Source organism: Falco cherrug, chromosome 10 (assembly GCF_023634085.1).
Source record: "Falco cherrug isolate bFalChe1 chromosome 10, bFalChe1.pri, whole genome shotgun sequence".
In the NCBI taxonomy this organism is placed as follows: Eukaryota; Metazoa; Chordata; class Aves; order Falconiformes; family Falconidae; genus Falco; species Falco cherrug.
The window spans coordinates 33,260,714-33,287,515 of record NC_073706.1 but is presented as its reverse complement, the minus strand read 5'-3'; the positions used below and the strand labels follow the sequence as shown (position 1 = coordinate 33,287,515).

The 26,802-nt window shown below is 41.4% G+C and overlaps 1 protein-coding gene across 3 annotated transcripts; it reads left to right on the top strand.

Annotated features, from left to right (window-relative positions):
- Positions 1-284: 284 nt before the first annotated feature.
- On the top strand, positions 285-25,600 carry HPS5 (HPS5 biogenesis of lysosomal organelles complex 2 subunit 2). Of its 3 annotated transcripts, none has more exons than XM_055722150.1 (23): positions 285-664; positions 2,118-2,287; positions 2,731-2,841; positions 3,578-3,642; positions 4,269-4,461; positions 6,559-6,692; positions 7,928-8,143; positions 8,475-8,546; positions 8,779-8,867; positions 9,879-10,057; positions 10,283-10,441; positions 11,544-11,703; positions 13,738-13,861; positions 15,621-15,767; positions 16,580-16,654; positions 17,171-17,778; positions 19,130-19,253; positions 19,456-19,611; positions 20,154-20,273; positions 20,587-20,700; positions 21,023-21,129; positions 21,779-22,064; positions 22,541-25,600. In XM_055722150.1, exons 2-23 carry the CDS (start codon positions 2,180-2,182, stop codon positions 22,599-22,601), a joined length of 3,408 nt encoding a protein of 1,135 aa, XP_055578125.1. In that variant the 5' UTR covers positions 285-664; positions 2,118-2,179; the 3' UTR covers positions 22,602-25,600. The 3 variants fall into 3 exon arrangements, with proteins under 3 accessions (XP_055578125.1, XP_055578126.1, XP_055578127.1); XM_055722151.1 differs by having other exon boundaries at positions 285-681; XM_055722152.1 differs by lacking the exons at positions 21,023-21,129; positions 21,779-22,064; positions 22,541-25,600 and having other exon boundaries at positions 20,520-20,650.
- Positions 25,601-26,802: the final 1,202 nt, after the last annotated feature.

The window sequence follows — 26,802 nt, the reverse complement described above, 5'->3', positions numbered from 1 at the left end:
CCGCCGAGCCTCCCCAGCGGTCACGTGGTGCGGGCCGGCTCCCCTCCCGCCCCCTCCCCGCTCACGTGACGGCCCCTCCCCCGTCGCCATGACAGTAGCGGGCGGAGGGGGGAGCAACGGGGCGGTTAAACGGCGCCGCCGCCCTCCACCCCCACCGCCCGCCTATCCCCGCCGCCCCCCGGCCCTCCCGGTCCCCCGCCGTCACCCGGCCCCGCGGGCCCCGTTCGGCGCCCGCCATCGGCCCCAGCAGGCCCGGCTGCTCCGCTCCCAGGTCGGCGGCGCCGCCGCCACCGCGCCGCGGGGGAGGGGCCTCCCCTCAGCAACGGCCCGCTGGCGGGAGGGGGGCGCCGCGCGTCAGCGTCACGTGGCCGGGGCAGGCGGGCGGGTGCGCGTGACGCAGCTTCCTCCGGCACCGGCGCGTCCGGCGTGACGCTGCACGGAGGGGCCGCGCGCCCCGCCCCGCCCGCCCTCGCTCGCTCCCGCGGCGCGCCGGGGGCGGGGCCAGCGGCCTGAGGCGCCCGCACCGGGGCTGAGGCGGTGGCCGGTGGAGGGCGGCTCTTCTCGGCTGTTCGTCTGCCCGGGGTTCGGCGCCTTACCCGCCGGCCGGGGGCTGCGCTGTGCTCCTCCGGGAGGGTCTGGGCTCGGCTCTCGCCGCCGGGGGCAGGTCGGTGCCCGGCAGCGGTGAGTGCCAGTGGGAGGGGAGGCCGGCGCGGCCCCGGGGAGCCGTGGCCGGCCCTGTGGTTTCCCCAGTGCCGGTTCGGGACGCGCGGAGCGCTGGTGTCTCCCGCTGGGGCGGGACGCGCTCGATTTGCTGCTGCTGGTGCGCGCAGGGTCCGGTGCGCGCGGGGCCGGCCGGTTCTGGGGGAGCGGGCGCGGCTGTGCCCGGCCCTTGTGGTGCTCCGCGTACCTCGGCGGAACCCCGGCGGGTCGGCCGCCGTTCTCCTCAGCGGGGGGCCGGCCCGGGGCAGCGTGCTGGGTAGGCCGGCCGCCCGGTTCCCCAGGGCAGGCTGCCGGGGCAGGGGGTCCCGGGGGCTGCCCAGGTGATATGCCGCCTGCCGCAGGGCACAGCATGTCACACGGGCCTTGGGGTGACCTTCTGCACCAAATACTCTGATCTAGAACAGAACAATCCTTTTGTCAGTCCTCTGAGGCGTTCTATCTTTATCTCTCGGTGGAGTCGTTCTCAACTCCCAAACAAAACAAAAAAAATCCAGGGTTTTTAAGACATTTGAGAAAGCTGAAATAATTTTTACCCTCTCTGGCTAAACATCTATCTTCCCTTTTCCTAGTTCCTGGTGAGAGTAAGCGTTCCCTTGTAAGGAAATGTGACGCTGTCTCTGGGAGGGAGTAACTTAATTAATCAGATTGCATGCTGAACATTATTTAGAAAATCAGAGACTTGAGTGTGGAGCGTAACAGGCTGTGGGGTTTTTTAAGCAACATGGGTTTAAACTTTAAACATTCCTCCACAGCAGGTTCTTTTAAAGTATGTGCTGTTTAGGAAAAACATGTGAGGTTGCATCTTTGATAACTATTTAATTCCTTTTTTTTTTAATGCTGTATTATCTACCTTGTGTGCTGAAAAGGGGGTATTGTGGAAAGGAGAGTTTATACGTGTTTATGTATAGTTGTATTAAAAATGCACAAATGCAGGCAGTTCTAACTTTGGTATCAGTTGAGGATAATACTCCTTGAATTTAGTTTTGGGGGAGATGATGATGATGTAGGTATAAAACACTAATGCTAAATGTTAACCATGAGAAAATTGGTTTCAAATCAAATATGCATGTTGTGGGGAGAAGTGCATTTTACCATAAACCAAGGCTTTTTCCATAGGTAGACGGAACTTGTTTTATAGGTGATGCAAATAGTTCTTGTAGCTATAATTCAACTGTTTCCAAGGGTGGTATCTGATAGGTTAAGTTTTCTGAAATAAACTTCAACAAAAACTTCTCATGAATGAAGCAGGGGTCTAATTTTGCAGCCCTTGGGCCTTTTTAGCAAATTTAAATCTGATGTTCTTTGAACAGGAAGAAGTTCAGGATTTCTTTAAGTGCAGGAAAACAGATGTAATAGTAAAAAGTGAACTGATCAAGAACTTACTTTATTTTTGGCAGGTACAGCTAAAAGCTGAAGCCATAATGCACCAGTGAGCGAGTAGCGCCAGTAATGTACATCAATGGCTTCTGTGCCAGTAATTCCAGACTCTTACAACCATGTGCTGGCAGAGTTTGAATGTTTGGATCCATTGCTTTCTGCACTCAGGTTGGATTCTTGTCGTCTGAAGGTGAGTTTGTGGTGTTTGTTTTTTTTTGTGGGATGTTGGTTTTGTTTTTTTAAATTCTACTAATGACATTATTTGGTTTATTATCTGATTAACTCACAGGACTCATTCTTTTTGGGTGTGTGCATGCTAGCTTGTTGGGGGGGAACACTTTGGGAAGAAGAAGCAGTGAAGACAAAGGATCCTATTACTCTATATGTGCATTTTCTGAATGCAGCTGTGGGATAAATAATACAGACTTAGACGGTTGCTGTCTTACACTGTTTGCTTGAATCACAGAGAGTCCAATTCTAGTATCTCTGACTGTGCTGCCAGTGTTTCAGGAGGGGTACACACAGCTGGCCAACAATGAAGCCTTTAAAAAAAACCTAATAATTTAAGAAAAAGATCCTGTTGTTAGTACTTAGTAGCAGCTGTGTTGTGCATTATGGTTTTTATTCTTTCAGTGCACGTGTATAGCTGTGTCGAAGAGATGGCTAGCTCTGGGCAGTTCGGGAGGAGGACTGAACCTTATACAGAAAGATGGTTGGAAGCAAAGACTCTTTCTCACTCATAAGGTAAGGGTAAAGAATCCTTTAAAAAAATTTCCAGGGAAAATGGGACTGCAGAAGAGAGATTGTTTCAGGTTGACTTTTAATAAGAGTCAACAGGCGTTTTCAGCTTGCTGAATTGTCCAAGTAAGGTGAAGTTTTGGACAGCTCCATTTGAAAAATGGTTGTGGTACTGGAGTGTATCCCCAGAGTGTGTGGTGTCATAGATTTCATGAGGTGTGAAAGAAATTGCTTGAGGGGGTCAGGCCTTTGTTTTTCAAATTCTTTTAACAGCAGCAACAAAGTCACCTGAATCTTTAAGAACGAGAAGAAAACTTTGAATATGAAGCCAGAGCAACTCCTGTGTAGATAACTACCAGTGTTTGAATGTCCACACTATGAACTACCTGGATAAGCAAAGGGAAGATAAGCTGGCTTGCCTTTGTTGAAAGAGATCATGTAGCAGGGATTACTGTTTTTACAGCCAGATGCTATTTCCTTCATTTCTCTTGATGTTGTCAGCTGCATCTTTTTAGAGTAAGCTCACTGTTTGTAAAAAAACAAAAAACAAAAAAACCAAAAAAACCCCACACAAACAAAAAAAACAACAAAAAAAAACCCCACTGAAGAAACCACATCACAGCAAAGTGATAGCAGCTGTTGATGTGAATCTGGTTTATGTCTTAAAAGATAAAAGTTGCATAGTGGTGAAGGCAGTACAAGAACAACTTTCACCTGCGCTTACTCCCATCCTTGCTTTCAGGAAGGTGCCATTTCCCGGGTTGCCTGTTGTTTGCATGATGAAGACTATGTTGCTGTTGCCACCAGGTGAGTGATGTACTCACAAACCTAAATGCTGGATAAATATTTTAAAGTAGCTTCAAAGGTTCAGATTTGAACATCTGCTGAGAACTTGGAGTTGGGCAAGGAATTAACCAGTAGAGGCCCCTACGGAATAATTGTCTGCACAGACAGCTTGTGTAAATTTTTTTTCTGGAATAATTGTTCCAGAATAAGTATCATTTCTGTAACAGAACATCTATGGGAGAGCTAATGCATATGATGTTATGACGATAAATGTGTTTCTGAGACCTTTCAGCATCAAAAGAATTATCTTCATTAACTTGCCAGAGTGAGATTGGTAGTTAATACCACTTAGGTTGTTCAAAATCCATTTGGATGCTTGTTTTTCTGCATCCTCACTGCAATTCCAGTAATTGAGAGCACCTTTCCAAACAAAACTACTGGTGCATCATAATGCAAGGAAGGACACATTCTTCTTCAGAATGAAGAACGTGAAACTTCTTGAAAGCATGCAACCTCAAACACAACCAACTCTGAAATGTACTACTTTGCTTAGATTTTCTGCTTCTTTGGAGCAATGCATCTTTATCACTGATAAAACCTTAGAAAACTTACTCTCAAATTGTGTTTTCTTTTTTCAATTGTTGCAGCCAAGGTCTTGTAGTAGTCTGGGAGCTGAATCAGGAGCGTCGTGGGAAGCCAGAACGCATTTATGTTTCCTCTGAGCATAAGGGCAGAAAAATCACAGCTCTATGTTGGGATACAGCTGCCCTTCGTGTTTTTGTAGGAGATCATGTGGGAAAAGTATCAGCCATCAAGATTAACACATCGAAACAAGGGAAGGTAAAATGTCACATACTCTGTTTGAGATGAAGAGGTTCACAGGGGATGTGTGGAATCTTTTTCTTTAGTAAAGCAAAGCAGAGGAGGACTTGCCAGCTGATGAAGTTCTGGTAGCTTTGACTGCTGGGATGAAGAAACAGTCTCTTGACACAACGATAGAAATCCTGATCTGAGAACCTCTCTCATCCCCTATTTTAGCTATTTTAGTAATGCAACATAAAAATGCTTTCAAACATACAGAATTAAAAACTGGCCGAGCTTCTTCCTCTTGGAATTTACAAGTATCCAGGGCCAGGGTCTTGGTGGTTTGGAGCCTGTTGGAGTCCATGGGCTCCAACTGCAGGTTCAGCTGTGTGTTTTAGTCCTCAGCTGAGCTGTCAGTCTGAGAAAAGCCATCCCAGACTCTGGGTTTGCTTGGCTCTGTCTGGGTGCTCTCATTCTTAAAGTTAGTTCTTAGTTAAAATAAATGGTAGGTGTACATCAAGCTTTCATCCATTACATTTTGCGCAAAGGACACATGTGTAAATGATATCAGCCTGATTTCTAGTCCTTGAGTGTTCCTTAACTTTTTACCATTAGTAGGTTCTTTCCTTCTCTTTTTAATCTGTGAGAAGGAGCACAGCCTGGAAATAGGTGTCTTCCTCCAGGTCCTTTCTCACCCTTATGAAAGATTTTGACAGAAAATTGACTTTAAAGTAGCAAGACTATTGCATGTAAAGAAATATGTGGCTAATAGAAGGTCAGTCTATTATTTTAAATTCAGACAAAATATGTAAATATCTATAATGAAAAAAGAAAAAAAACCTGAAAACCAGATGATGTTACAAGTACTTGACAAGACATGGCCTTGGGAGAGAGAATAGACACCATAAATGTGTCAAGCTGGGACATAACAAGATAAGCTCAAGGAGAACCAAATGCTTAATGAGATCAAACAGAAAATTACTCAAACTGTGTGTAAGCTGTCCTAATTAGTACACTAAAAGATCCACCCTGGAGCAAAGGAAGCCCCCTACTAACAAAGCCCCCTCCCCTCAGAACAGGAGATGAAAGGAAAGAACACTGTGCCTTTAAATGGAGGAGAGGCTGGTAAGAACCAATGAGAAACATAATTGCAAACAATTGTTCAAAAGTATCTAAAATATATTACCCTGTGTTAAGAGATGTGCTAGCTTTGTGGATTTACCATCTAGCACCCCTCATGCAATGATGCACGCAGACATGCAATAAATAGATCTCTTGGCTTTGTGTGTGAGATGGGCTGTTTTTATACCAGGTAAGGAGCATTTGTACGACAACAGAAAGAGCAAAAAATTCAACTGCGGAAAGAAAGGGAAAATGAGAGAAGGGCAAGGACCATGGAATATGTTTCTGCTCTGCCTGTTAAAGGAATTGGGCTGTAGAATCTCTCATCTAATGTGTTGTCACATTCCTAACAAAGAAAACAGCTTTAAGCTGTCATAAATGGTGACTGTCTGCTGGAAATTGGAGTGCAGTTCTCAGTAGCTTCTTCTTCATAGGAAGTCCGTCTGTCTGTCACTTTGTTCTGCCACCCATGCAAACTGAGACATTTGCATAATAAATAGTATTTGGGTAATTTGCTGCAGGGTAATGGAGAAAGTGAGTTTATGTAAACCACCTACATCAGATGGTTTAAAGTGGTGTAGTGTTTTTTGTATCAAGTAATCCCTCAGGTGTCTCTCCATAAAACTTTGCTGGCTGAAAGTACCCATGGGGAGAATTGAGAGGATTGACAAAAGTACAAAGCTTACAAAAGCAAAAGTAAACGCCCCTCTTAATATTACAGAAAACACACCCTTTTTATAAAGAAATGTCAGGATGCTACAGGGATAAGATGATTTTTTTTTTTCTTAAATCTTCAACAATGGTTTTGTGAAAAGGAGGATTAAGTCTTCTATGCCTCTAAGCATTGAAACCTTGTTTTGTGAAAGAGAAGAAACCAACTGTTCTGTTTTATGCTCTGTATTCGTAGCATATATGAGTCTTTTCTGGATTTTGCAATCTTAAGTTAATGAAAGAATCTTTACTTTGAACTGATGACCAGTATGTTTTCTTTTTTTTCCTTTCTAACTGTAGGCTGCTGCTACTTTTGTGATGTTTCCTGTTCAGATTATAACCACTGTAGATTCTCGGGTTGTTCAGCTTGATTATTTGGATGGAAGACTGCTCATATCTTCACTTACACGCACGTATTTGTGTGACACAGAGAGGTAAGTTACGTTTTACTCGTAAAATATTGGGCTTTACTGAGTCACACAGAGGTTTTTGAAGTGACGTCTGGAAATCGTGTAGTCCAATATTCCTGCTCGAAGGAGAGTTGTGTAGAGTAGATTGTGTGGGACTGTTCCCAGTTAGGTTCTGAGGATCTCCAAGGATGGAGACTCGACAAACTCTCTGGGCAACGTTTGCCAGTGGTTCACCACCCTCACAATAATAGAGCTTTTTGTTATGTTGAAATGGAATTTCCTGTATTTCCATTTGTGCCCATTGCTGCTTGTCCTTTCACTGGGCACCACTGGGAGTAGTCTGGCTCTCTCTTTTTACTCCCTCATCCGGTATTGATACATGTGGGATCAGATGGATTCCCTTCTGAGCCTTCTCTGTTCCAGGCTGACCAGCCCAGCTCTCTCAGCCTTTTACAGGACAGGTGCTGTCATCCCTTAGTCATTTTTGTGGCCTGTTGTTGGAGCTGCTCCAGTATGTCCCTGTCTGTCTCTTACTGGGGAGCCTGGGACTGGACCCAGCACCTAGATATCTCGCTAGTGCTGTGAAGAGGGGAAAGACCATCGCCTTTGACCTGCTGGCAGCGCTTTTAATGCAGCCCACGAGGCTGTTGGCTGCCTTTGCCAAAAGGGTTCGTTGCTGCCTCATGGTCAGCTGCTTGCTCACCAGGACCCCCGGGCCCTTCTCTACAAAACTGCTTTCCAGCCAGTTGGCCTGTACTGGTGCCTGGGGTTGTTCCTCCCTCAGTGCAGGACTTCATGTTTATTGATGTCTGTTATCTAGCCCATGCTTCCTCAGTTTGTCTGTGGAGATGTTAGCAGGGGCGATGTCAAAAGCCTTACTGAAGTCAAGGTAAAGAACATCCACTGCTGTCATCTGTCAAGCTAGTCAGTCTGTGGTAGAGGGCTGTTAACGTGCTTTCCCCTTCATAAATCCATGCTGACTATTCATAATGACAGTCTTATCTTTTTAGGGGTTGGAAATGGTTTCTGGGATCACTTTTGCACAATCACCTTTCCCTTACCAAGTTATTTCTGCACCTCGTATTTTATAAACTTTATGCAGGCTTTATAATATGCGTTACAGATATTATTATATTTAAGCACCAAGTCCAATTGAGCAACTAGGATTTAGTATTTTTATTCTTCAAGAAAAGCATAAATTAATTAGAGCCTTTACTAATGCTGCCTTGAGTATGTTTTGGGTTTTTTTCCCCCACTAGAGAGAAGTTCTGGAAAATTGGTAATAAGGAGAGAGATGGAGAATTTGGAGCATGTTTCTTCCCTGTTGGAAAAAACAGTGGGAATCAGCAGCCATTAATATATTGTGCTCGTCCTGGCTCAAGGATGTGGGAGGTGAACTTTGACGGGGAAGTGCAAAGCACACATCAGTTCAAGCATCTGCTCTCATCACCGCCTCTCCCTGTTGTTTCTCTCAGGTAGAAGCATGAGTGTTATCTGTGATAAACTTGCTTGGGGCTTCTAGACTAGCTGAAAAGAACTGCATTAAGGCTGAGAAGATTAAATAAACTCCTAGTGCAGTCAAATGTTAATCCTAGCTGTCATCTTAATAAGTTTTCCTCTAATAACAGAAGCCAGTAGTTATCAAAAATGCCTTGCTTCTGTGGTATGTCTGTGTGACTGACAATGAATGCTGCTGTCATAAGACTCTATTTAAGCCAGCCTTGTATTTACGGGGTTAAGAATATTATGTTAATAAAGTGACATTATTGTAGTTATGCTTGTAATGGATAATAATTTATTTTACAGGCAGGATCCTCATTATACTAGTTCCAGCTGCGCTCCACAATCTTTATCTTTCCCCAAGCTACTGTATTTGACGTGAGTATTTGTCAGCGTAGCTTCCTGTTGATAAAGTAGACTTAAAAATAAAAAAGTTGTATATTCTCCTAATTTATATTACCAACTTCTTTTTGCCTAAGAGTTTTCCAAGTATCATGCTAAACAGCTGTCTCACTTCTTGCTTGCTATAGTTAAGCCAGTGCCATCCCTGCATATTTACAGCAACTACCACAATTAACTGTTGCGCCATTAACATCTGCTTTGCTTGCAGTGAGCACTGTGTGATGACCTGGACAGAAAGAGGCATATATATTTTTCTTCCACAAAGTGTTCAAGTCTTACTCTGGAGTGAAGTAAAAGGTAAACTTTTAAGAATCTTTGGTTTGTAATGTTGTCTGTTATGTTTGTCACTTCTGAAGCCCTTGCCTAACATGGAGGCTTTTCCAGCTCAATTTCTGTAGCTGGATTGCAGAACATTGATCAGAAAACCTTTTCCTTTTCATCTGCCAGGTATATCCTTGAATATTAACTCTCTCCCTGCCTTCTCCAGCCATCCTCTCTCTCCAGACTTCTGAATACATGCTTGAGAAACAAAACATTGTGTAGAGTGGGTTGTAAAATATGGTAGTAATCAAATAGTGAGAGGTAGTAACCTTCAGTGTTAGTGGGGTAAAACCTGCGCTATTCTTTTCTCATTTCTGTTTATTCAGGTTTGTCATGTGTCCTGTGAAGGATAATCTAGCTGCTGAAAGCCTAAAACCTGGGTTTTTTTTCTAACACCTGTCTAAATAGGAGCTAGGGGATGTACTTATTTGACAGAAGAGTGAACCCTCATAAACGGTTTTGTGTGTATGGTTATAAGCATAGTCCTAGAATGGTTAGTCATTGTCAATCTTTCCTTTCCCCTTCTCTCCTCAGCTTTTGGCGTTAAGTTTCCAATGACTGTCACAGAGTGTTTGCATACAGCATAACTATTTCATTTGGCTGAAAGGTCAAAGCGTTTTTCTACCATCTAGCAAATGTTCTCCTACTGTTTCAAAGCTAACAATGATGTATTTCTCATCTTTATCAGTCTTTAGTTTTTCACGCCTGTTCAGAAGAAAAGGAAATTTCAATAACTTGAGTGAACTTCTTGAATACTTTCCAGAAACACAACTCTGGAAAGTTTTGATACCTCATCCATGCTTTATAGTTGTTAGATGCTAGCTTCAGTGGTTGTTTTCCCTGTTCTACTCCTGTTACAGCGTATTAGGCTTTTGCATGCATTTGCAGTCAGGTGGGAAAGAAGTTTTCACCTTCTTTCAGGAACAGAAAGGAATGTTGACTAATGATTTCAGTCTTTTAGATATTTCTGTGCATCTGGTTTTGCAGATATTCAGGATATTGCAGTTTACAAAAGTGAGTTGTTCTGTCTCCATACAAATGGAAAAGTTGGACACCTCTCCCTTCTGCTGGTAGACCGCTGCGTAGACCGTCTGATAAGAAGAGGGTTCTGGAGCCTTGCTGCCAGGGTCTGTTGCCTCTTCCAAAATTCAATTATTTCTTGCAGAGTAAGTAAATACCTCTTTGTAAGTGAGCAATGCAACTTCGCTGTTTCCTGTCCCCCTCTTCCATTAAATTCCATGGGTTTCTGAGACGCATATTCTTGGGAGTTTTTAAAAAGTCTTCTAAACGTTATACTTCTAGGATTAAAATTAGCCTGCATATATGGTACCTTTTGCTTTTCACATGTGCGTTAGAAATAATAATGCTTCTGTTTCACTGTGTACTTTCAGGCAAGAAAAAATTTGTCTTTAGACAAGCTGGAGCACTTGAAGTCTCAGCTGGATGCCTCAACTCAGCAAGATCTCATGACACAACTGGAAGAACTAATTTCTAAGTTGGAACCTATGGATTCTGCATGCAGCAGTAGAAGGAGTAGTATTTCATCTCATGTATGTGTACTGGTAGTGCCAAAAATGATACCTGCAGTTTTTATCTTTGAGGCTTAAAATCACCTCGTTGCACACTTTGAAGATGAGACTTTAGTTTTACCATGTCCACTATGGCTGATAATGCTACTTGGTAAAATTAGGTGGGGTATAGAGACATAAAGTACTACTACTTGCTTTCTTCAGGCTCTTGGACCTCTGCCTTTTTTCCGTACTTTTTTTGTGTCTAATGATTGAGATGTGGATAACGGTTGATGTGAAGAAGGCTTTCTCCACAGATGTGTCGGTGTCTCAATAAGCTTCAGTAAAGGTCATCTTGATTGCTACTGTAGTTTTATGTGGTGAAAACTGAACATCTGAATGCTCAGAAATAACCTAGCCCTGTTCAGAAAAAGATTTTCCACTCTATGAAGCTCAACCAGAAAGCTCTAAGGAAAGAAAAAACCCAAAGCATATTTCTAATACTCGTTTACATGTACAGCTGCTTGGTATTGTCTTGGCTTCCCAGCAGCTTTTCAAGAAAGGGGAAATATTTCGTAGTTAATGCAGTATCAGTTGCTGCTTTCACTCTAACAATGTTTAAAAAGTAAAGGTTAAAAAAACAAACTAATGTAAATTTCATCTTGATATGGTAGACAAGTATTTTCCTTAGGAGATGGGAAAGTAAACTACATAGACTGACCATGAGGAAAAGAATGTACATGTATCCTGGATCTAAATAGTTGTGCAGGGTCTGTGGTTAACCAGCAAAAAGAGTATGGACTCTTGGGTACAAAGGGGTGAAGCGACAGTCTCAGATGCAGGACTAAAGCAGAGATGGTTTTTATCTGGTACTAGGTACACCAGTTGTTCCACAGGCTGCTTTCCTAAAAGCAATTGCAGCATATACATCTTTATGAAGTCACTGGACTGCACATTTGCTGGTATCTGTGTACTTTTCTGTTCTGGATATGTCAAAAAATGCTGTTACATGGGTTTTTCCAGACAGTGAATTTTGGAGTGCTGTGAGGTTATTTGTATGGGTATGATTGTTTAGTTCATTGCAGGAAGTTTAACAAGGAAGTACAACTCATGCAACATCTAACTCCCCTCGCTTGTCTGACAGGAAAGCTTCAGTGTCTTAGACTCTGGAATATATCGTGTTATCAGTCGAAGAGGCAGTCAGTCAGATGAAGATTCATGTTCTCTCCACAGCCAAACTTTCTCAGAAGATGAGAGACTTAAAGAATTTCCTGCACACCAGGAAGATGAGCAAGTAGAACTTGGTAACGTGTCTTAATGAAAATATGTTGTTCAGATGCATTTTTTTTATATTTTTTCTACAAGAATTTGGTTGGGTTGGCTCAGTGCTCTTATTTTCCACTATCAAGTTACCCATGGTTAAGTCCTCTAATTTGATCAGTGGGAGCACAATCGCCCCACCTTTGAGTCAAACTCCTTCTTGAAACATTGGAGTATTATGCTGGCTCCGCAGAAATTCAAGCTTAAAAGCAAACAAAACCCAGAGCAACAAAGCAAAATGTCTGGAGGGCTTTTACCAAGCTAGGACTTCACTCAAGCTCCCCCGCCCCCATGTGCAATTCTGTATTAATGCTAGGATTCTCTCAGCTGATGATGCCAGTTAATTGAGCTTCAAATGAGATTTGTTTGCTGCTGCTATACTTCCAGTAATACCTGTTCTAGGAAAGATGTTCCTAATCTTGATTCTGGCTTTATATGTCTTCAGCAACAACCAGTAGGCTTATGATGTGTTTTCAACTTTCTTGCAGGGTTTCATTCTCTTACGCGTATATACATTAGCACGGGGATGATAGAACTGTTAACAGCTAACACTGAGGTCATCCAGGGAACATTTTTATTTCCTAACAAATACCTGGATGAAAGCTTAAGTGAGACAATAATAGGTCCTGTTCTCTGCACTGGTTGGGATCAGGAAGGGATGCAGAAATCCAGGATGATGAGAAGCTGGCTTAGTTCCAGGTATGGTAGAGAGGCTTTGCAGTAGAAAGGCTGCTTTTTAGCTTTTGCATAGACTAGATGCCAGTTGAGGATGGAGAGTATTTTGATGCTTTGGAGAAAACCACAGTGGGGAAGAAGAGTCTAGGAATTAGTATTTGCTCCCCTATTTAGTAGGACAACACTACTGATGACTAAGCCACATGCTGTTTGTAGCACCTAATGTTTATATGTGCGTCTTTACCTACATCGCCATAAAAACAAGAAGTGAGCAGACTTGGAAGGAAGTGTATCATTTCCAATATTAAAACTCTGAAGTGAAGGGAAGTAGGTCTTGAATGTCAGAAGATAAAAAAGTTCTATCTGTTCAACAAGAGATAACCAATTTACTGATTATTTCAAAATAGAGAAGTTCTAGATGCTTCTTGGAGCATGTGTACTTAACTTGGTATTTAAGAGAAATGGACTTTGTGTTTCCCTGCTCACATTTGTAAGATGTCATAAGTTTTTTAGGTTTCTAATCTGCGTAATGAACAAAAGCAGCCTTATTTACAAGCAATCATAAAATCAGTTGTGACCTTTAGGCACTATCTAGAGAGACTGTGGATTCTGAGTGTAGGGTTTCTGTAACAGCACAGCATCTTTTCCTCTCAACAGTGCAGATAGTGCTGACTTGCAAAATGCAGTGATCCTTACTTGAAAGGATTCTTTTTTCTTATTTACGTCACTTAAAGATACAGTATGCATTTGTACCTGGAAATGATTACTCAAAACACATTGCAGATAGTTAGGGATATAAGAGTGAAAAGGAAATAGTCACTGTCTCTGTATTTCCTGTGATTCTTATCAGAAGCCAGTTCAATTTTAAGTCCATTCAAATAAAAGGGTGATTTATGCTTTAACCATGGTTTATATGTTTCTGTATCTTCATGTGTGCTTTAGACTTCAGGAAATCATGCAATATAAAATGATGTATGCCACAGTACCTAATTTTCCTAGATCTTAAAGTAACTGTCAGTGGATTAAATCAAGGTGTTTGGCCCCTAAATGGACTGTGAGTCTACTTTTAGAAGATAGTTTTCATACAGTTGTTGATCACCATTTGCCTTGTTACAGAGCCAAAAGACTATGAGCAAAGCAGAATTATTAGGTTCAAAGTCAGTAATGAAATGGCCCTTGAAACCAAGTGGCACTTCCTTGGCTCCCCACATTCTTGAAAATTGAGCAGAAAAATATTGCTTGCAGGTTATCCATTAATGAATTAGTGACTTAGAGTTTGTTTCACTGTTCCATTTTTGCCAGGCCACTGTTTCATGACTCTTTATTTCAATTCCATTTGTTAGACAACGTATCTCATGCATCTGTGACGGTTGAGGCTGACCGGAATGAGACATTTCTCCCATTCAGTATTCCTTTGTCATTTCGTTCCCCATCTCCTCTCGTCTCTCTCCAAGCTGTCAAAGAAAGGTAAAAGTTGCAGCAGGTTCATTCATCCATTACATCTTTCCCTTTTCTGTCCTCTGAATTTGTAGCATTGTCTGGTTTAGTTCATACTCTGTGCTGCAAAAACGTAACATCAGAACTGAAATGCTGGAGATTCAGTTAAGTTTGCTAGGCAATTTAAAGCTTCCATCTTGACTCTAATGAAGACACGAAGAGCTGCTCTTAACTTCAGTGGAGCCAAGACTTCTGCCTCAGTTTTTAAGTGGCTAAGAATGCTTAACATTTGCCCTGTAAGCTGCAGTTGTGGTTTGTATTCAAAGCAAACTGCCTGAATATTGTTTTGGAATCTTGTTTTTCTGGTCCTTAGATTTCTGAAGAATGAGTGAAGGCTTCCTATGTTGCTTGGGAACAGACATTAGAATATTCAAAGCATGCTAGATATTGTTAAAAAACACTTGCAAAGTGTACAGTGTGGTCTGCCATCTCCCCGCACACACCTTCCAGTTGAATGTAATCAATTCCCCAAGTGTTTATGGAATAATGGTAGCTTATACCTGCTGCAAGTAAATACGGTCCGTTTTATGCAGAAATCAAATTGGTATTTTAAAACTCCCTTTGAAAACAGGGACACACAAACACAAATGTAAAGGAATGGTGTTAAATACTTGAAAATTTGGAAAAAATTGTGTATGTTAGTTTCTTGTCTATAATGTTGCTGGCCCATAACAATGGTCTGAAAAATTGTGTAGCCTTCCCTTGATCACTTCGGTATGTGAATAATGTCCTGCCACAAAAAATTGTAGCTGATATCATGAATAACCCTCAGAATTACATGCAACGTTTTGAATTATTTATAAACCATAAGGAGTTTTTAGGACTTCGCTAGTAATAAGTGTTACTTGAAAATTTAGTTCTCATTATTAGTAGAATTTGCTGCATTAAATTTATAATTAAATAAAATACTATCATATTTACAGTTAACTTTTAAAAGCTTACCTTTAATCCTTCCATACATCAAAGTCCAATTGTTTTGCTACATTTGAATCTTTTCTCTTTTCTGCCGCAACTTTCAACTTTTGCTTCAACCTCGGTATAGTAAAAGATGCTATATTCTCTGGAGAGCGAGTAAAAGGGTTGCTTTTTTCTTTTTTTCATGATGCTTTCAAACTAGTTCTTGGCCAGAAAGCAAGAAGCTGATTTTCTTTTCAACTCCTGCTGACATGGTTTTCTTGATGGCAGTGGTAGAAATAATTGGGGTTTGGTATGTTCACTGGGCTTTCTCTTCTGTAAAGTATCCGAAGGGATAGAGACTGATGAAATGAAAAGGACATTTTTAACGAACTTTGTAATCTGAAGAATTAATTTGGAGTATCGTAAAGTCATTTTTTCCCACCAGGGAAGGACATAATTTCCTAATTATGTGTTCTGGTTTTAAGCTTTCAAATGCAGTGTAGCCAGCCTGCATTTATTTGCCTACAAATACTTGTCAAAATCTAAGTGTTAATGTTAGTGTGTGATCCTGTTACTCCAGCAGCAAAAAACCCAAGTCTTAAAGGCTTCAGGTTTTTATTCTGTACTGAAAGTATGGACCATGACTGAAGTATGAATTTTGAGCAGCTGCTTAGTGAGTTTTGCTCTGATTGGCCATTGCTGCTTTCATGCTTTTCTCAAAAGTTCTTCAGATTATGGAGTTTTCAGAAATCATGGCTTGAATGGAAAGGAAGTACTAGATTTGTTCAGTTTTTAACTTCTAACCTTAAACGTTTGAACTTCTGACTCCTAGTGTTTCCAGCTTTGTACGCAAAACTACTGAAAAGATTGGCACACTTCATATAAGTCCTGATACTAGAGGGAGGCAAGAAGTAAAGGATGATGAGCAGCTGCAGGAGTTGACTGTTAACCTGGCAGCATCTCCCCAGGAAGAAAAAGAGTGAGTGCAAAATCATATTTTCTTAGCAATTGCATTTGCTGAATGTTCTGAGGATAACAACCTAAAGAAAAATGACTGTTTCAAGTGGAATGAGGAGCTCAGCTTTAGTTTTTTTCTAGCTGTCTTCATTACTATGGTGAGTGTCACTGGTTCTCCCTGACTCCTTCCCTAAAAGCTGATGAGGCAATGAACAATTCTGGGTGGTGGAGCATGCAGTCTCCACAGCTCTGTAATGCCTGAAGAGCAAGGATGTAGCGTATTCCACAGGTCTCACATAGTGTGTCTGCGATGCTCGCTATAGTTATGGACAGGAGCCCAACAGTTCACTTTCTTGCTTGCTGAGTAAACACTATTATCTCCCTAAAAATATTACTTTATTTTTTTTTCTTTTGGGTTGTGTGGGTTACGTGTGCCTGGGGGGGGTGTTGTTTGTTTGTTTGTTTTATTAATAGAAGCAATAAAACATGGAACAACTTCAATGGTTGTCCATTTACTACAGAGGTAAGTTACTTCATATTCCAGTGTCTTGCTAATTTACCATATTTTTTTCCCAGTACCTGCAGAAATCTACTGTAGTTGGAGTAGAAGCCATTATAAAAGGTCACAAAATAGTACTACTGGTTGCTCTTCATGCCCAGTTAATCTATAATTTCTGCTGAACTGTTCCTTCTTTAGAAATGAAAGCTTTGTATTTTTTTTTAATAAAGGAATTGATGTTGTTTCCTCACAGATTTGAGGAAATTTGTGAGGAAATCCGCATGTAAACTAAAGGTAATACAGCAGATAAGGCTAAAATGAATGTTTTTTTCTAGGTTAGAACCACAGAGCTGCCAGCTTCCAGAGGAAGACTGTCTAGGAGATCTCAAGGCTGCAACAGCAGAAGCTATGTAAGCAGGGAAACTTTTTAGTGTATAGATTATTGGGCTTTGGTAGAAAAAATTATATTTATTGTTATTATTCTTCTTTATGTACATGTAAAAGCAATGCTCTGAATATCTACTAACATGATCTGAAAAGGATCTCGTCTGGTTAATGATTTGATTCCCATATTTAAAACCAAGCAAAATCAACTAAGAGCTTATTTAGGTACTTTAGCATTACCCTTTTGTCCTAATTACAGGCATAGTTTTAAAACAAACAAAATAACACACACCCCCTAAAACTACCTAACAAATAAAATTCCATTCTGAAAGTAATCTTGGGGAACTCTGATTGTACTAAGATCAAATGTAGACAGCATTAGTAGTCTAAATTCCATTTACGCTCAAAACCACAAAAACCAGCCTGACCGTAAGTCAAGTTCAGGAGTATACTTCTGAGTTGCACAAGACATACATAATACTTCTCTTGTGGCGTCTTATAACTCTTAAGCAACTTAGCAAAGTTCTTTTTTTATGCTGCAGAGCCAAACTCCAGGATCCCCTGGTTTTGTTAGAACCACCGTGTATGAGGAGGGTTTTACGGGAATGGCTAGTCCATCTAGAAGAAAAGTTTGGCAGCAAAGAGCCTTCAGCTTCCCCTATTAAGAAAAGCAAGACTGTGTGCGCTGAAGAACAGGGGGCAGTCCTGGAGGAAAACCTACAATTGGATCCAACTGATGAAGACTCAGTAGACAAAGAACATGGTAGTATCGTGGAAGACTGCACTAAAAAGGAAAATACTGATGAAACCTGTGAAAGCAAAACCACATGTGAAAATAGTACTGACTTGAAGGGACCTTTGGACTGCGGCTTTCAAGTGTCTTCTCCATGTGTCATAGAAGTGGATGTTCAGAAAGATCTCGTTGAATTGACAACACTGTGTTTTGAGCTGTGTGTCTTTACTTGTGGAAACGGTGATGCTGAGGAAAGCTCTGATGGAAGTCTGCCACTAGCAGCTTCGTCGACCTTGGCTTGTAGGTTTATGCGAAGCTACTTCTTTCTTTTGGATTTAAAAAGACTAAAGCAGTGTATTATAACCATGTATGCAACCAGTCCTAATGTGTGGGAAACGTACATTGCAGGACTAAAAGGTAACTAATGAAAAATTTATTACTAGGAAACTGAAAGTAAGATTGGGGAAAAAAAAAGGAAAAAAACTTGAAGACCCTCAGTTTTGTGTCTGCAAATTCTGCTTCTGCAGGTGTAGTGTGGGAGGGGGAGGATGGTTGGTGTCTGGGAGTTTTTGTTCCGTTTTTGGGTGGGTTAGTTGGTTTTCCCACAAAGGCTAATTCAGGAAGAACTGCTGGCTCCTTGGAGAGACTGTTCCTCCCGTCCCCCCAGCTTTGCAATTCTGATCCTTTGATTTGTATGGAGTTTGATTGAACACTGTAGTGATTACAGACCAGATCTATTTAAAAACATATATATTACTTCAGAGAGCAAAAGCATCATAATTGGAATCGTATGTGTATAGAAACAAGGCAAAAGCTATTCAGTATTTGCACTGGAAACAGAAGATTTGACTTGTAGAGAAATGTGGTTAATGTGAAACAAAACTGAATGGTGGTTCCATGCAAATGACTGACTTGTGATCACTTCAGACTTCCTTTCTCCACAGAAATCCTTTTTGATCTTTTTGGTGCCTCTTTAGCCTTACTGAACTAAAGCTTCCCAATTATGTTGGAGAACAGAACTTCATCTGTTCCGTGCGTTCAGCTTCTGCTTTATGCATTTCTTTTTAAGAATGAATTAAAGTCTTAGCATTGACTTGGTGTCAACAGAGAGTAGTCAAACAACAGAATCTTGCTTTGAGTGTTGGTATATGGCATTTGGGGTTTTGGGGATCTGTTTGGATTTTGAATCTTACTTGAATTTTGGGAATCGCTCATTTGGATTCTAAGAGCCTTAGAAGTGAAAGTAATATATGTGTTCCTAGTTTGTCCTCAGTTGGACAGCACTTGGGCCTGTAGGTTAGTACTCACATTTCATCAGGATCGATGTTTGTGTTGAATTCTGCATTCTGTGAAGTCAGTGCCCAAGCTGAAGGTTTTATTTATTAATAGAAGCAAATAGTAATATATGAAAACTGATGCAGATCTGCATTGTATTCAGCAAACCGTATCTCCTGCAGTGGGCTATCTTTTTTTTCACAAGAGGAAAAATCACCTCCTCAGAAGTGTAAAGAAAAGGAGAATAGATCAAGAATATTATTCCATGCCTTAGCTGTATCGTTTTATAACTGTAATTCGCTGTAAGTACAGATTAGTGATGTTGATGTCTATGAAATGAGAAGTAGGATCTGTTCACTTGTCACTACCGTTAGCTGCAGAGTTCCATGAAATTAGTGGTAACTCTTGTCCTTACACTTAACAACAGCTGTCTGTGAGTGTTAAAAGAAATAATTGCTCCTATCTTGTAACTTATGTGATGATTTATTTTTAGAACTAACTTGTCACAGTCCAGTGGCTTTAGCAATGGAAAGCGAAGATATGTTGAAAATACTGAAACAGCTGCATGACCTGGGGCCTTGGGATGATAGCCCGCTGTTATTGGTACATGCTCAAAGGTTTGTAGCCTAGTCCTTGGTTTTTTCTCTTCAGTGTTGTTAACTTGCTACCAGGACTTGGTTCACTTAATGTTTCATAAAGCTTTCTGAGAATCTTGTAAAGAGATCACCTTTCAGTACTCTCTTGAACTTGCAAGAGATCTTGGAAAAAAGGTAGTTTTGCTGTTTGATACTGAAAACAGTTTTTATCCTCTCTTTCCAGGCTTTATGAAAAATTTGGGGAAACAGCCCTTCGGCCCTTGATCAAGTTCCACCCCTCTATTTTGCCTTCTGATATCAAACAGCTTTGCAGGAATGATCCAGCTCACTTTTTAGCATATTTAGATAGTCTGGTGAAATCAAAGCCAGAGGATAAAAGGTAAAGAGAATATAGGCTGTCTTTTATCTGTCTGCTTTCTTCAAAGTGCAGCTGTGTGCAGATTTTTTGTTTTGGCTTTTGCGGGCTTTTTGTACTGTTTCTGTATCTATCTGCTTGGTGTTCTTTAGCATTAAGTTCCAACTCAGTCTCCCTGTTTTAGCTGGTCTCAGACTGGATTTTGTTTGTTAGATGCTAGTTTTAGAAGGGTTTTTCGAATTAATACTTTTAAGTGGAACTGACTATTTTTGTTGCTGTGCCTGCAGTTCAGTATACCAAGGTTAGATAACTTTAAAAAAAAAAAAAAAAAAAAACAAAAAAAAAACAAAAAAAAAACAAAACAAAACTGTGAGAACCCAGCCTGCAAACTTGACAGTTTTCTGTGATCCTTCAGTTTCTAGAAACAGAAATCATTCTAGGCTTTTCCATACTTAATTTTAAGCCTTTTTTTTTTTTTTTTTTCCTTTCGTCCACACACCATCTCTGCTTCTCCCTGTGTGGTATATTTAAAACTGGTAGGTTTTTTTGTGTGTTTCATTTTCTAGGTCATCTCTCCTTAGATCTCTTCTGCAGCCTGAATCTGTACGACTGGATTGGTTGTGTTTGGCAGTTTCTCATGATGCACCACAAAGAGCAAATACTGTGGATGCAGAAGGAAATCCCAGGTAAAGTAGGGTTCACCCAAAATCCTGAGTGCAGCAAAAAGCTTTAACGGGTCTGTAGGCTTTTGGCTTAGATTTTGTGTGACAGTTGGGATGTCACTGAGTCCTTGGTGCAATTTTGCATATTGCAGAGTTCAGCAGAAGCAATCAAAGGGTTAAGTAACTTAATCTGTAGTGCTTTCCAGAGTGATGGCTCTACTGAGACTGCACACAGTGTTTCATTTGTTTTTCCTTCTCTTGTTTCATAAGCCTTTCCTGTTGAAGAAGTTCTGAAGAAAATCATTGGTGCTTTAAAACTGAATTTCTCATCTTCTAGGCCACGATCGCATTTGTTTACTTGGGGCTACAGCCAGCTCATTTTGCTTTTGATTAAACTCCCAGCTGATTTTGTTACAAAAGAGAAGATGGCTGACATCTGTAAATCACACGGGTAAGAAGAAAACTTGGTGATTCTTGGTTAGTAGGTATTCTGACCCCAAAAGGATGGAAGTGAAAATGACCCATCTGCTGCTTACTTGGACAGGCTTTATTTTAAAACTTTTCCTGTTTTGAGGATGAGTATTGAGTGTCTGATGTAATGTACCAAGTACCCATTTTGATTAAGGGGTATTCCCTGTGTCCCCATTCCGCAGTGATTTCTGGCATTCAAGAAATTCAGTTGCTTCTGATCGTTTAAATGAATATTTAATTATTGTTGACTTCAGTTTAGACTGAGTATTTGATTCCTGGAAATCTTTACTCTTTCATTCTAGATTTTGGCCTGGGTATCTTTTTCTCTGTCTGGAGCTGGATAGAAGAGCAGAAGCCTTTACTAATATTGCTCATTTGGATGATTTGAGCCTGTTGAATGGAGAAGATGGTTAGTGAGTCTTAAGCTGTGTAAACACGTTTCTGTAATTCAGGAGCTGCCCTTATTATATACTGATTTGTCCAAAGTTGAGTTGAACTTCCGTTTCTTAAGTCTTTTGGTAGCACTAACTGTGTGCAGTGCAGCACATTTGAAACAATAAAAGGGGGTTAGGCTCTTGTATCTTCACATTGTGCTTTGTGAAATCTGTTGTGCTAGAAGGTGCTTAAAAATTCAAGAATGTAGGTTTGTTTAACAGTTGGGAGTAAAAGCTAAACTTGGTGTTGCAGGTAGAGGAATAGCTAGCCTGCCTGCACACATACAAAGTTACAATGAGCAAAGCATTGTATCGTGGCAGAACTTAGAATTCCTAGTAGCGCTAAGAAGGACAAAACATTTCTTTCTCTCTTTACTTAATCCAAAGCCTTAAATAGTGAACTGTTGTGAAGCTTTGTGTAGATCACCACCAAATTTTTACACTGAGTCTGTCATAGCAGTACACTTCTGTATACAATTTGCTTGTTGATGCTTGGTTTTCTTAAATCTCCACAGAGGAAACCAGAATAGCTAGCTTCCCTTTTAAGTACAGATCTATTTGAAATAGTAGGCTTAGAATAACCCTTGTTTTACAAATAATGTAACAAACTCATTTTACATCTAGGTTCCATTCCAGAGACCATAGAAGAATGGAAGTTTCTTCTGCATCTTGCACAAAAACACAGCACAGCTTTCCACCACCATGACTCACAGAATGGGAATGCTGTCAGCAATGGTAGTCTGAGCTGCCCAGATTGCATCACCGTGGAAAACGTAGCACTCTTACTGGCCAAGGCTATTGGCCCAAATCGTGCCTTGCCTCTCCTGCAGGAGTGTGGCTTGATGCTAGAATTGTCTGAGAGGTTTACTGGTGTCTGCGAGATACTGAGAATTGCTGAGAAAAGGCAAAGGTAAGATGGAACCTCAACAGGAGATCCACAGTATTCATTTTGGATCTTCTTGGTACTTTAAACTTTCTTTTCAGTTCATAAAAAGAAAAACTACTTCACACTTTTACCTCAGATTTTAAACTCAACTAAAAGCTCTTCCATTATTTAAGAGCTATGTATTGTGCAATATATGCATTATTTTAAAATGGAAAGTGAGGAAACAGGAAATCATACATTAATGATGTATGTGAAGGAGATTCTCTGAAGGAGATAATGTATCTTGCTGAGTCCTGCACAAACTCTGATCTCTCCTATCCCTTCCAGAGGAGGCATGCGTGGTGATGTCATGATATTACTTCTGAAATACAGTATCATTTTTGACAAAGTTTTCTTTAAAAATCAAACCTAAGTTCTGTTGTTCTTTCTATTGTTAGCTTTTTCTACTGTTTGACTACTTTTTTTTTTTTTTCCCTCCCTCCCCTTTGCTTTAATTACAGAGCGCTGATTCAGTCCATGTTGGAAAGGTGTGACCGGTTTTTGTGGTCTCAGCAAGCATAGAAAACAACTTGGAAAACCTTGGGACCGTTTTTTACTATAATGTTTGTATATTAAAGTGCCTCTCAAACATAACAGACTCTTAAAGAAATGAACTGTCTAAAAGTTCAGTTATATTAAGCCAGTCTCTATCTGGCAGGTATCTGACCAGGAACTGTTGACAATTCTTCCTTATTCCTTTGGAGATGAGTTTTGAACTGTAGAACTTAAATCCAAACAATCCAGTATTTATCGGGATGTTAAGCTGATATGTATCTGAAGTGAAAATTCCTGAATTTATTTTCCAAGTCAATATGACTTAAGTGTTAAGGGTATGAGCCCCCAGGTATTAAATTATGGTATATAAGATGTTTGTTGCACACATAAGAAGCCATTCCTCAGAAATATCTAAGCCTGTACTTGTTTAGTTTTCCTGTAAATAACATCAACTTCTTCAAATTACTGTAGAAGTGCTTTGTACGATACCTTTTATTTTCTCTCTTAAATTACATCACCTGGTCTTGCACATTTGAAATGCATTAATCAAGCCAAGTCTTAAAATGGGAGGGAAATACTTTCAAGAGTGGATTAATGGTTAAGAAGGCTGACAAACAACAGAAATTGTTACATGAACTCACTGTTAAACTGTAAGTGTGGTACTTCTAAATTGCCATGACTGTAGATATCAGTTGTAATATTTCAACAAACCTTCAGAACAGTGGGATTCCTATAATCATAGAACTGTTTAGTTGGGAAAAGACCTCTTAAGTTCATTAAGTCCAACTGCCAAGTCCACCACTAAACCATATCCCCAAGCGCCACGTCTGCGCAGCTTTTAAATACCTCCAGGGATGGTGACTCCACCACCTCCCCGGGCAGCCTGTGCCAGGGCTTGACCGCCCTTTCAGTGAGGAAATTTTTCCCAATATCCAACCTAAACCTGCCCTGGTGCCAGTTGAGGCCATTTCCTCTCGTCCTGTCGCTCGTTACCTGGGAAGAGAGACCGACCCCCGCCTGTCCACAGCCTCCTGTCAGGGAGCCGTAGAGAGCGATTGTCTGCCCCGAGCCTCCTTTTCTCCAGGCTGAACAACCCCCGTTCCCTCAGCCGCTCCTCACAAGACCTGCCCTCCAGACCCCTCACCAGCTCCGTTGCCCGTCTCTGGACGCGCTCCAGCACCTCAGTGTCTGTCTTGCAGTGAGGGGCCCAAAACTGAACCCAGGATTCGAGGTGCGGCCTCACCAGTGCTGAGCACAGGGGCACGGTCGCTGCCCTGGTCCTGCTGGCCACGCTGTTACTGTTACAAGCCAGGATACTGTTGGCCACCATGGCCACCTGGGCACACTGCTGGCTCATGTTCAGCCGGCCATCAGCCAGCACCCCCAGGCCCTTTCCCACCAGGCAGCTTCCCAGCCACTCTGCCCCAAGCCTGGAGCGCTGTGTGGGGTTGCTGTGACCCAAGAGCAGGACCCAGCACTTCTCCTGGCTGAACCTCATACAATTGGCCTCAGCCCAGCCTGCCCAGACCCCTCTGCAGAGCCTGCCTGCCTCCAGCAGATCAACACATCCCCCAACTTGGTGCTGCAAACGTACTGAGGGTGCACTCGATCCCTTCATCCACATCATCGATAAAGGCATTAAGCAGGACCGGCCCCAGCACCGAGCCCTGGGGACACCGCTTGTGCCCGGTGCCAGCGGGGTGTAACTCCATTCCCCGCCGTGCCTTGGGCTGGGCCAGCCAGCTGCTTACCCAGCAAAACAAACACCCCTCCAAGCCATAAGCAGTCAGTTTCTCCAGTATGCTGTGGGAAACAGTTGTCTGCGAAACGCTTTACTAAAGTTCAGGTAAACTGGTAATTCCACAAGGAATTTTGACATTGTGGAAGGGGAGGAGGGCTGCATGTCTTATTTTAATAATCTTTTTTTTTTTTTTTAATAGCTGAAGGTTTAGAGAGGTGTTTTTAGATGGATGCTGTCAAGGAAGAAGTCCCTTTAAATATTTGCTAGAATATGAAGATTGATAAAATCACTTGGATTTTATCTCTCATTACAGAACTATGCTTCGTACCGGTGCTCTTCCTGCATGTGCTGTTTTTGAACAAGTTTCTTTTTAGGCTTCTTAGTTTCAGCCCTCTTCACTGTCAGACACTCACATTTTTAGTAGAAGGTCACAGCATCTGGTCAGTATTTGATTTTCACAAATATTATTTAAAGAAAAAATTAACACATGCATTGAAACTAAATTTTATGAAAATCTGTAATTTTATCATTAAATTACTTGAAAATATTTCTTTATATAGCATCTTTTTATGTAGTCTTTGCAGCTTTGTGCTGCAAAATAATGCTTTTTGGCAAAATAGGACTTAATACAGCTTTCAGACTTTTGAGGGGTGCAGTCTGACTCTACATCTCAATTGCAAGAAAGACTTTATTGTGGAGCGTTGGTTACTTCGCTAGAGGAAATGAAGTTACAGGGAGACAATTAATGGTAGGCTTTCAGCTGTTAATAGTGTCACTTGTGAAACAGCTAATATAGTAGTACGTCTAAAAAAGAAAATGTTAAATCCTTTAGGGTTTAGACCTTGACATCAGAAACACCCCAAGGCCTTACAGTGAAACTTGGAATAGGAGCCAGGCTGCTGCAGCGTGTGATGAGGTTACACGGATGCCGTGGCGCTGGTGCCTGTTCTCTTGCCTGCCCAGTGAGCATGCTGCTACCTCAGTGGCTGTTGCATTTAACTAACTCCATTTTGTACAGTGTGTCAGTGTAGTATAGCTTCAGCTGAGTACTTGTGTTGCCCATCTTAGAGGAAGCTGGCTGACTTTCCTGGGATGTACCTGCCTTATATCTGTATGTAACAGTTCCATTTTATACGCTCTGTGTGTTTTGTGTACACAACAGTGTGTGTCTTGCTTCAGTGGGACTTTTGTATGCTTGGTTAACTTTGACTGAGGGCTGGGGCTTTTTTGGGTGGTTCTGTTTTGGTTTGGGTTTTTTTTTTTTGCAATAAATCATAACTTTCCATTCAGAATTGTTGGGGTTTTTTTTAATTTTGTGTTGGAACAGTTACGTAGCTAACATAATGGGAAGTGTTTGTTCAAATTTGGTGTCTAAAGTGAGCTTGTGTTGATGGTTTCAATTCATTCGGCTGTCAATAAAGAGTAAGAATTTACTCTTTGAAGACTTGGAAAATCAGTTTCTTGTTCTTGATCTGTGTGTTTTCATCTCGTATGGGTAAGGTGAAGGGACTGTGAAAAGAAATGGTGTCCTGTTCAGAAGTCACAGCTGTAGAGAGCAATGCTCTCATCCTAAAGCTACAGCCCCTGCCAGCTCCTGTCAGCCAGCTCAGCGTGCACTGCTAATACTTTAAGCCAACCAGTGCTGAAGCAGATGAGCTGTGGCTCATCTTTGGTTTTGGTGACTGTTGGAAAGGGAAAAGCAGAGGTGAATAAAGGGGGCTCTGCCCGGAGCAACTTTAAATGGAAGCTGTGGTGGTGGTGGTTGGGTGGCTTTTCCAAAAAATATATATAAAAGCTTCATCCCTGCCTCAACTATTTAACTGTTAAAATCATAATAAAAACCTATGGGGAAAGCAATGTTATTTAAAATAAATATTTGCATATGCAGTCTGTTTCTTGAAGAGGGGCCAAGTTTGCAGTCATTCTACGCGTCTATAAGCCTGAGGCCAATGCTAGTAAATATTCCATATACCAGCGTGGCAAAACTCCTGAGGTGAACTATTGCTTGTGTAAACTTAGATAAGGTGCTGTTGCTTCCCAGAGTAAGGAATTACTGGATCTATTATTGTGCCTAAGCTGGGAATTCACCTCATCCCCTTTCTCAATCTGAGACTTAGATTACAAAATGTCTACATTGCAGAATGTTTGCAGGGTGTAGCTTGCATTTATAGGTATTTAGAACTACAGGGCAACCATTTTGAGGTTGCTTTTTATCCTAACTACATCAGAATGTACAAACCCAGAAAACAATCTTCCAGGTGCCTCTGTACGTGTATGTTTACCCAGCGTGCGTGTGCAGCCTGTGTTTTAGTGCTAGGCCAGAAAGGAATATTCTGTTCAAACCCTTCAGCACACTCGGGGGCAGCTTGCCTGTTTCTGTTGCAAAAGCAACAGTTTTGGCTGCAGCTTGTTTCTGTGGGCCAAGGGCTGTGACCTGGAAAGCAGGCCAAGAGGGTATGGGAAATTAGTGCTCAGGCTGTTAGCTGC